The following is an 11,381-nucleotide window of genomic DNA, read 5'->3' as shown; positions in this document are numbered from 1 at the left end:
GGTAAGACACTGGAAGGCAGGGAAAACTCTATTAGTTATGCTTTAAAAGTAAAGGTTCCCTTGCCCGAAAGCCAGTCAAATCTGACTCTAGGGTTGCGGTGCTCAACTCCATTTCAAAGCCGAAGAGCCAGCGCTGTCCGAAGACGTTTCCGTGGTCATGTGGCCGGCATGACTAAACACTGAGGTGCACGGAACGCTGTTACCTTCCCACCGAAGTGGTACCTATCTATCTACTTGCAATTTCTTGCTTTCGAACTGCTAGGTTGGCAGGAGCTGGAACTAGAGACGGGAGCTCACTCCGTCATGCGGCACTCGGGTCTCGAACTGCTGAACTACCGACCTTCCACAGCCTGCAGTTCAGTGTCTTAACCACTTGAGCCACCGCAGCTCCTAGTTACGCTTTAAAACAATATAAAAGTGACAGGCACTCCTCCAACTAGTGCTCTATAGGCAGCAAAATGTTTCCAATAATAAATCCACTGGGCTTGAATTGTCGTTATTGTTGCTCAGTCACACCGTCGAGTCCGCCTCTTCGTGACTCCACGGACCACGTCACACCAGGACCTCCTGTCTCCTGTTGTGCTCCGGAGTTTGCTTAACTTCACGCTTGTTGCATCGATAACGCTGTCTAACCATCTCGTCCTTCGCCGTCCCCTTCTTGTTGAATTAGTGTCTTCTAAATTTTCTGCAACGATAAGCTTTACTTTTGTAGCTCTTGAATTAAAAAAACATCCAACGAGGCGCTTTAATTGTTCAGTGTTATAAACCTTACAGAAACCAGTGCAACCCTAAGAATACTTCCCTGGGAATAAGCCCCCACTGCATAGACTTCAATAGGATTTTAACTAGGGTCGAATCTGCATTTGTCTTTCCCACCGGTGTCTAAGCCTTCTGACTCAGTCTTCAAAAAAGCTGTCTATATTGGGTTTCGTTTTCACACCTCAACAGTGCTAGCATACTTTTGTATGCCTGCATATGTTTGTCGCCCTCTCGTGGCAGCTCCATTGTCATTGCGCCTCCGCAATGCTTTAAAAGTATCTTCTCCAAACAACGTTTGAACAAGCATAGAGAAAGACAGCGTCACAGCAGCATGAAACTGATTTAAAAATGCAAATACAGATTCGACCTAGGTCTATTGAAGACTGCACTTTAAAGTGTTTTCTTGGCAACAGCCAACCTTGCATTGCTTTCCTACCTACATCTCTATTACTTCATCTCTGAGTTGCTCTAATGCTTTTATCCAATTAGCCCATTCTAATCTAGTGCAGAGTGTTGTCATAAAAACAAAGTCCTACAGCAATGAAGAACGGGATTACGGATCCCATGACTACGACTTCCTGTAGTAGCCATGGCACCCGCTAAGAGCTTTTTTGGTACCCACCTAGAAAAGGAGGTGATTGGATTTATACCCTGCCCTTCACTCGGAGTCTCAGAGCGGCTTACAAACTCCTTTCCCTTCCCCTCCCCACAACAGACACCCTGGGAGGGAGGCGGGGCTGAGAGAGCTCTGACAGCAACTGCTTTTTTTCAAGAACAGCTCTGACAGAACTATGCTTTGCCCAAGGTCATCCAGCAGGTGCAAGTGGAGGAGTGGGGGAATCAGACCCGGTTCTCCCAGATTAGAGTCCACAGACTTAACCACTACACCAAACTGGCTCTTGAAGAAAAATAAAAAGCTGACCAGCCGGGGGTCATGTGGCCGGCATGACTACTCGCAATTTCTTGCTTTCAAACTGCTAGGTCGGCAGGAGCTGGAACCAGAGACGGGAGCTCACTGCGTCACGCGGGTCTCGAACTGCTGAACTACCGACCTTCCAGCCTGCAGTTCAGCGTCTTAACCACTGAACCACCGCAACAGCAAACCTTTGGGAATATCAGAGCAGAGGAAAGAGGACAAAAGCACAGAACGGGGTAAGGGAAACGGACTGGCAGAAGCAAAACCTCCGGGGAGATTTACCTGACGTGTTCCCGCTACTGTGAACACTCAAAGCGGCTCGGCCCTCCTTGGGCGCCGCCACGCTCACAAAGTCGTCTCCTGTTAGGGTCTCACCGGTAACAGAACTTGCATCAGCAGTCGAGTGTGGCAGATGCTTGGCCTTTCTGAAAAGTCCAGCGCCAAATCTCTTGCCCTGCCTGGAACGGGTCTCCCCACTGGCAGCTTCATCCTTCCTGAGGTCACAAATGGACTCGGATTGAGTTCTCAGGTCTTGATGGGACTGGGAAAACAACTTCTGAGGACTCTGGTCTGCATTGCTCATGTCCTCGGATTGAGTTCTCAGGTCTTGATGGGACTGGGAAAACAACTTCTGAGGACTCTGGTCTGCACGGCTCACGTCTTCGAGTGGAGGCTCAATCTCTGGCAGCTCCTGCTCTACCGAGATAAGGTCATCTAGAAAAATATGCAGTCGTCTTTTTGACTCACTCCCTTCTTCCTTCTCCTGCGGATCCCCTGGTGACTCCTGCATGTGGCAGTGGGCCCAGCACATCATCTCCCCTGGGGGAACCCCCGCCACGAATCCATACTTTGGGTTGTTGATCCTCCGGGCCACGGTGGAAGAGGAAAATCCCGGTTTCCCAGCGTCTCGACAGAAAGGGCACGGGACGTTTAGCTGCTTATAGAGATCGATCTCCTCCGAAATGGCATAGAGCTCGCGGAATTCGAGATCAAACATTTCCACATTCTGCCCCGACAAGAACAAAACGATGTTTCTGTCGATATGCGACGAGGTCCACGTGAAACTGTGGGGCAAAGAGGATGCTGTTACGGCCTGGACATTAATCGGGAAGAGCTACTTTTTCAAACCCAAGCTCTTTATTATTTAGGGATCCACATTACGGTAGTCAAGAGGGTGCGTTTATCCACCCAAGTATTCCATAAGACCGGCTGTTATTGCTACACTAACTACTGATAGACAAGCACACAGTGGAGAAGGTCTTATTTATTATTTATTTGTTAAATCTGTATCCCGCCCTCCCCGTTGTAGCAGGCTCAAGGCGGCCTATGGAATAAATATATATGGCCCCGGTCACACGGAGCATTTGCCCCGCTGAAGGCACGGGAGTCCCACGGAGTATCCAGGTGCGATCACATGGGAACATCTGGGAGGCGTAGCACTCCTGTGGCGAACCCGTGGCGAGCCGCCAAAGCCGCGCAGTAAAAAACTAGCTCACCAAATGTAGTGGCAAACGCTTTGCCATGGGTCGCCTAATGGGAGCCTTCTGTGTGATCGCACCAGCGCGCGGCTTTCCCCCCGGCTGTCCGTGTTGCCACTCAGACGCTGATGGATGGTACCGCACTGTGCCGCCGTCGCGTCTGATCGCGTTGTGGCGCATCTAAGACACGCCTCCCCCCTGCGTTATCTGGCCCATGTGACCGGGGCCCATGTTAGGTAAAGGTAAAGGTTTCCCTTGCTTGAAAGCCAGTCGAATCCAACTCTAGGGTTGCAGTGCTCGTCTCCGTTTCCAAGCTGAAGAGACAGCGCTGTCCGAAGACGTTTCTGCGGTCACGTGGCTGCCATGACTAGACGCTGAGGCACATGGAATGCTGTTACCTTCCCACTGAAATGGTACCTATTTGCAATTTCTTGCTTTCTAACTGCTAGGCTGGCAGGAGCTGGGGCCAGAGATGGGAGCTCACGCCGTCATGCAGCACTCGGATCTCAAACTGCTGATCTACCGACCTTCCAGCCTGCAGTTCAGCGTCTTAACCACTTGAGCCACCGCAGCTCCATATATATGTTAAAACACCGACATATATTAAGACACAGTATACAATTAAAATCACAGTGTATAAAATCATCAGCGCTAAGAGCATAAGCATTAATACAGATGGCGGCATTCTCTCAACAAGAAGGAGGAGAAGGAGAAGGAGAAGAGGAGGAGGAGGAGATTGGATTTATACCCCGCCCTTCACTTGGAGTCTCAGAGCGGCTCACAAACTCCTCTCCCTTCCCCTCCCCACAACAGACACCCTGTGAGGAAGGTGGGGCTGAGACAACTTAGACACAAACTGCTCTTTTTCAAGGACAGCTGTGCCAGAGCTTGTGACTGACCCAAGGTCACATCAGTAGGTGCAAGTGGAGGAGTGGGGAATCAAACCCGGTTCTCCCAGATTAGAGTCCGCGCACTTAACCACTACACCAAACTGGCTCTCAGGTCGCCTACCACCGTAACCCAGGTTCCTGCCAGGTTATTGGTCATTGAATTGGTGCTGGTATTAAGGCCAGGGCCAGAGTATTAAAAGGCGGCACCCTAATCGGAAGCCTGGTGGAAGAGCTCCCTTTTACAGGCCCTTCGGAACTCCGAAAGGTTCCGCAGAGCCCTGATGTCATCTGGGAGCTCATTCCACCAGTAAGGGGCTGCCACGGAAAAGGCCCTGGCCCTCGTTGCGGCCAGCCTGGCTTCTTCAGGGCCCGGAAGGGCCGGGTGGTCTTGCAGGTGTGACATTCAAATCAGTGTGCCCAGTACTATCCTGCTCGCCTCATAACTTGGAATACTGTATGCAGGGCTCTTTTTGTAGCAGGAGCCCCTGTAAGAAGAGCTCTGTAAGCCCTTGGAGGATTGGCTACATGAGGGGCGTGTCGCCTAATATGCAAAGGAGTTCCTGCTACAAAAAAGAGCCCTGATGTATGAAACCTATCTGGTAAATAAATGCTGTAGTGGAGGTAGGGGGAGAGCACAATATTTCAGTACTCATCACGCCCTTTTCTTGGGACATCCTATGAAATCGTGTGGATTTCGTTTCACAGCCTATACTCAGTGGCAGCTGTTAGATCGCCGCTAACAAGGAGTCGGAGAGTGAATTCAGCAAAGTGATCAGCTTTATTGAAGTAACGAACAAGCGCTTAAAAGCATTCATAACCAGAACAGATTAACATTGGGAGCTAGGCTCCTTTTAAACGTTCCCGGGCTAATATAGCCACTCCTGTTTACATTTAACAACCAATGAGGTTGTGTGGATAAGGTCCAATGAGAGTCTTTCCCTCGCAGGGAACTGGCACAGTTCTGATTGGTCGCTGTTGCAGAGCGACCAATAGTCAGACAGTTCTGAGGAGCCTTTGTTTGGCTCTAAGCTTAACATGGGGAGTTAATGAAGCGGTTCATGTAACTGTTTGCAATACACTACAGCAGCTGAATTGGCAGACCACCTGTATGGACAACACTAGATCCCTTCGTGTTGACAAAGCCTAGGCTAAGCATTTAGATTAGAGGCTCTACAGAGGCAGCTTCTTGCAATTAGTTGTTGTGGGTTTTCCAGGCTGTATGGCCGTGGTCTTGGCACTGTAGGTCCTGACGTTTTTCCAGCAGGTGTGACTGGCATCCTCAAGAGGTATAACACAGAAGGAGGGAGTACTCTCTGTGTCAAGGTGAGAAGAAAACTGGTAGGCAGGTAATTTACATCTACTCAGGAAGGTGGGGTAGGGCTGAGTCATTATCTGTAGGGGTTCCCTAGGTTGTTAATATGCTAATGGAGGAGCTTTCCTGAGGAGGTTCTTTTGCATATGGATTGGCTGTTGAAATTCTAATCTGATCTGTAGTGCTGTTGTAAGATGTAGAGCCTTTTATGTTTTTTCAGGACAGGTAACCGTGCCCTGTTTATTTTTAAACTCTCTTCTTTGCCAAGACCACGGGCTGAAATTGTGTTTATGTTTATGAATTTCAATGGCTTCCCTGTGTAATCTGACTTGGTAATTGGATGTGTTGTCCAGCCTTTCAGTGTCTTGGATGTTTCTTTCAAGTTTAGCATTTCTACATTGTATATTATTTCCTTACAAGGGAGCGGCTGTCTACCCCCCTTCCAGCTAATACCTTTGTGCCCCACCGTTACCAAAAGGAAGAGGGACATGTGGATGGAGTTCCTGGTTGAGAAACTGACCTGTAGGAACCAGTGATGACTTTTTCACCATCCACCAACAGGAACCGGGATGCCAAATTGCCTTTGATCTTCCCTGATGGCGTATAGTAACCAACTCCTGTCACAGAGCGTACACGGATATTCTAACAAGAAAAGACACAGTAGGCAATGCACAAAGGAAGTCTAATCATCCAGATTTTCATTACCCTGCCTTCCTGTACTCCCACTTCTCAAGGGTTCATTAGCAAGTTGACGGAAACCGAGAAGAGACCCAAGGAAAGTAGCAAGATCTCATGCAGGAAGTTCCGTTTTAGGGATAACCTCTCAGCAGACTCAGTTCTCATGACCCTAAGAGAACATAAGAGAAGCCAATGTTGGATCAGGCCAAAGGCCCATCCAGTCCAACACTCTGTGTCACACAGTGGCCAAAAATACCAGTGCCATCAGGAGGTCAAGGAGTGGGGCCAGGACACTAGAAGCCCTCCCACTGTCCCCCCCCCCGAAGCACCAAGAATACAGAGCATCACTTGCCCCAGACTAAGAGTTCCTATCTATACCTTGTGGCTAATAGCCACCGAAGGACCTCTGTTCCATATGCTTATCTAATTCCCTTTTGAAGCCCTCCATTCTTGTAGCCGCCGGCACCTCCTGTGGCAGTGAATTCTATGTGTTAATCACTCTTTGGGTGAAGAAGGACTTCCTTTTATCCGTTCTAACCTGACCGCTCAGCGATTTCATGGAGTGCCCACGAGTTCTTGTATTGTGACAAAGGGAGAAAAGTACCTCTTTCTCTACCTGCTCTATCCCATGCATAATCTTATAAACCTCAATCATGTCACCCCCTCAGCCGTCATTTCTCCGAGCTAAAGAGCCCCAAGCGCTTTAACCTTTCTTCATAGGGAAAGTGTTCCAACAACCCTTTTATCATCCTAGTTGCCCTTTTCTGCACTTTTCCCAATGCTATAATATCCTTTTTGAGGTGTGGCGACCAGAACTGTACACAGTACTCCAACTGAGGTCGCACCATCGATTGATACAGGGGCATTATGAAACGGGCTGATTTGATTTGATCCTGATGATGCCTTTATCCAGCTGCTTTGTAGCTTTATCCCTTCCCCTGTTTTGCAATCAGACTTTGGTGAAGAGAACAGGCAGTTTATCCTGTTTCCGGCATCAGGACGTATTTAGAAGTGTAGTAGCAACTAACACAAAAATAGCAGATGTGAAACAACAAAAAGGTAATCTGACGTGTGCCTGGTAAGGGAGGTCTATTGAGAGACGACAGAACCCCACTTTCTAGAAATATTCTAGTACAGGGGTGTCGAACTCATTTGTTATGAGGGCCGTATTTGACATAAATGAGACCTCGTTGGGCCGGGCCATGTGTGTCATGGTAACGCCAGGGTAGCAGAGATACAATCTTTTAAAGGACACAAACACAATTAAAGTTTTTTTTTAAAAAAAAAACTTAAAATAAAAACATGCTTAAAACATCAGCGCTCTTGCAATATTTTGTTTATTTAACAGTGTCTGGTAACTGACCCCTCTTGCTCTGAATTACTGCAATTGAGGCAACAAGTTCTGGCTTGTTCCCGCTCTCCTACTAGGAGGGGGAGGAGCCTCAGCCAGTGCAGGGAACAGAAGCTCGCCTATCTATCTCTCCTGAGCGATTGAGAGAGTCTGGCAAAGCAAGTTATGACAAAGCAGAAGGGGAAGACGAAGCAGGAGACAGTGCGGGCCTGATAGAAGCCCTCTGGGGGCCTGATTCGGCCCCGGGGCTGCATGTTTGACACCCCTGTTCTAGTACAAGGAAAGCTCCCTGTATCATGACAAAATGCTATTCCTTCGTAAGGTTTTGTAGACTAAAGTCCACTGTCCGATGACCGTGGTCCTCATTAAGCAGACTTACGAGGTTCTGACAAAAAACAAATTGGGAGGGGGGGTCAGGGGCCCCTGAAATGCAGGAAGTGCATGGGGTGTAATGTTAATTACATAAAATTAAAAGATAACCAAGAAAAGTTCAGAGACCATTCACAATAGCAATAATTGGTCATTTTCCTAGTTTTGCTAAGCCCGTTAACATCCGAAGCGTCTAAGGAGTCCTAAGTTTTCCTTTACAGGAGTCTTCCAGCACCTCAAAGACTTAACAAAAAATGGTATTCTAGCATAATCTTTCATGGGCTAGAATCCGCCTCTTCAGTTACAGTGAGTGAATCGCTATGCTGTCCTTTTATGCGTGGCGAGGAGAACATACAAACAAATAGCAGGGTCAGGAAATCATGAAATGTAACTGAAGAATCTAATCAGGAAAACAAACAGACCATCCAATAGAACAAAGTTTGGGTCCAGTGGCACCATTAAGATCAAAGTTTTATTCTAGGTCATAGAATCGTAGAATGTTAGAGTTGGAAGGGACCTTGCAAGTCATCTAGTCCAACCCCCTGCACTCTAGTCCAACCCGGGCAAGCCAGCCCTTGGACAGGCCGGGGAAGGCATGTGGAGACATTTAAATGCCTCCCTGATCTTTCCAGGGGGCCCCCTGGCCCGCCTGCCTCGGAGACACACTCGGAGGTCGCTCTCCAGGCCTTCCCTCTGTAGCCACGCATGCACAGAAGTTTTGGCTGTAGTGGGCATGGCCAACTCTGAAGCCAGCCGGAACTCCATTCCTGTGCGTTCCTGCCCAAAAATAGCCCTGAAAATGACCAGTCAGCTTCAGCCTTCAGCAAGGTCCTTGGCTCATAACTAAGCGGCCTTATACTTGCCAGAGGACTGGTCTGTTTACTCCAATATATTCTCCACTCAACTGACAGCAGCTTTCAAAGTACAGGTTTTCCCAATCTGCTACAGGAGATGCTTTAACTGGCAATTCCGGGGATAAAACCTGAGGACTTTGGAATGCAAAGCATGTGATCTACCACTGAATTATAGCTAGGAGGCTGAAGTTGGTTCCTTATTCACAGTTCCTTATTCATTCCTTATTCGTGAAATCATCCAGAAACACTGAGGAGAGTTGGAAAGCTCTGAACCCCAACATAAGGTCTGAAACACCACATATCATATACCCCCACGTTCAGGGGACTCTCCCCTTCGAGAAGATATATCCTGTGTCCTGGTCCAAAGCACGGTTCTTGTGCCAGCTGCTCCAAAGTGCGGTGCCCCCAGGACAATCACGGAAGCAGACCAATTTCAGCCTCCTATTATAGCAGTCGTCAGCACAGTTCACCAAGGTCCACAGAAAATGATAAGGGGGATAAGAATCTACAACCAGAACTCACTAAAACTAATATAAAATAAGGTCTGAAACACCACATATCATATACCCCCACGTTCAGGGGACTCCCCCCTTCGAGATGATATATCCTGTGTCCTGGTCCAAAGCACGGTTCTTGTGCCAGCTGCTCCAAAGTGCGGTGCCCCCAGGACAATCACGGAAGCAGACCAACTTCAGCCTCCTATTATAGCGGTCGTCAGCACAATTCACCATGGTCCACAGAAAATGAAATGGGGGGATAAGAATCTACAAGCAGAACTCACTAAAACTAATAAACTCCAAAAATTTCAGAAGATTCCTGCTCCCTTAGATTTGAGTGTCTTGACACTGTTCAGGTAAGTTCACATAGGACTGTCAACCAACATCAGGACTAAGTTGGGCCTGTTCCTCATGTTACGCACATGCAGGAAATGATCAGGTTTGCAACAGCCAGAGCCCGCAACATGTGAGCGGTTAACTCTATGACCTCATCTGCAAAAATTCTGATGATTGTTCTAAAATATATGTTGTTGCAACTGCTGCCTGGAAATTAACAGCTCAAATATTATGACAGAACTGGTTGCTTGCTGGTAAAAACTGCCCCTACGTGATGTCAGAACGTCTTCCCTCTTGGAAAACAAACTGTTAAAGTGACGTTACCAGCCGGGGTGGCGGGTGGGGGGGCGTAATTTGGAAACCAATGAAATCTATTTCATTTAAAACATGAGATCTGAAATAACATCATGGTCCTATAATTATTAATGTCTTTGTTTACATTAAACATGCATCATTGAATTGTGGGGTTTGATATACAACTTGGTCACACCTTGAGCTATGGTGGGTCAAACCGATAGAGGAGGACAGAAAAATTGGAGAAGAGGACCTAAAGTGGGAAAACAGAAAGGGAACCAGAGAAACACAATGAAAATACAAAATGAGTTTCCACATTACAGATTGGGGGAAAGTCTGGTTCCAGGTAAAAAAATTTAAAGAGACTAATTTACTATTCATTTATTCATGATTGTTCCAAAATGTATGTTGTTGCAACTGGTGCCTGGAAATTAACAACACAAATATTATGACAGAACTGGTTGCTTGCTGGTAAAAACTGCCCCTATGTGATATCAGAACTTCTTTCCTTTTGAAAAACACACCATTTAAGTGATATTACCAGCCAGGAAGGGGGGGGGGGGTTTGGAAAACAATAAAACCTATTTGATATAAAATGAGATCTGAAATATCATGGTTCTAGAATTATTAATGCCTTGGTTTGTTTACATTAAACAATCATCTCTGAATTGTGGGTTTTGATACACTTGGTTACACCCTGAACTATGGTGGGTCAAACCAATGGTGCTGTCAGTATTTTCTTTTCTTATTAAGGGAAAAAGACAGAGAGCAGGACAGAAAAATTATTATTAAGGGGAAAAGACAGATGAAGAAAAGGACATAAAGTGGGAAAACAGAAAGGGAACCACAGAAACACAATAAAAATACAAAATGGGTTTCCACATTACAGATTGGGAAAAAGTCTGGTTCCAGGTAAAAATAAAAAAAGACTAATTTACTATTCATTTAAAATGCTGAATATTTGTCTCCTGGTTAACTGGATGTATCAAAATCTCAATGGCCACAAAACCTTCAGAAAGCATTCAGTCCTCCATCAGGGCAAGAATTCTTTTGTCCATCGGAAAATGACAGTATATCTGTGCCCTGATATCTTTCAAGAGTCATTATAACAAGAGAGTTAACAAAATCATACCCGTATCTGGAAATCACCGAGCTCCATGCCTTTGCACATCTCCAGGAAGAACTTAGAGCCTTCTTCATCCAAGATAATGTAGACCGGGAGACGGCGCTTGTATGCTGCATCTACAATATCCTGGAAGATATCCCTGTCTGTGAATTGGTCCATAACTACGGCAATGATCTGGAAATGGACAGAGGAGAACAGTCATTTCAATAAAACCAAGCTGCTGTGATCAAAAGCAGCACTGCTAGGAAACACAGATTTACACATTCAAGGCAGGAGGATATATAATATATATTTGCAACAACACTTAACCGTAAGAAACATTAGCATATTTGAGAAAGAATTAATAGCATGACTCTTGCTTGTCTGTATAGACTAGAAAGTTCCTGTTGAGGACTAGCCTGAGGTGTACACGGCATGTTTGGTGTTAAGCAGATGATCAGAGGACACCACAATCCATTTTTTCACTCTTTGGCACTCTACAACCTCAATGCTTGTGAGGGAGAGAAGGAAATAAGGAGGGA

At 46.6% G+C, this 11,381-nt stretch overlaps 1 protein-coding gene across 1 annotated transcript; it reads right to left on the bottom strand.

Moving 5' to 3' along the window:
• Window positions 1–1,834: 1,834 nt before the first annotated feature.
• LOC107110714 (protein FAM83F-like) lies at window positions 1,835–11,034 on the bottom strand (the record flags this gene model as incomplete). Its single annotated transcript, XM_015411509.1, has 5 exons — window positions 1,835–1,863; window positions 1,958–2,169; window positions 2,230–2,739; window positions 5,876–5,997; window positions 10,867–11,034. Coding segments are annotated over 5 exons (1,041 nt in total), but the record flags the coding sequence as incomplete, so codon positions are not given.
• Window positions 11,035–11,381: the final 347 nt, after the last annotated feature.

This window comes from Gekko japonicus, unplaced genomic scaffold (genome assembly GCF_001447785.1).
Source record: "Gekko japonicus isolate JY-2015 unplaced genomic scaffold, Gekko_japonicus_V1.1 scaffold6355, whole genome shotgun sequence".
Classification (NCBI taxonomy): Eukaryota; Metazoa; Chordata; class Lepidosauria; order Squamata; family Gekkonidae; genus Gekko; species Gekko japonicus.
This window is presented reverse-complemented; position numbering and strand designations above follow the sequence as displayed.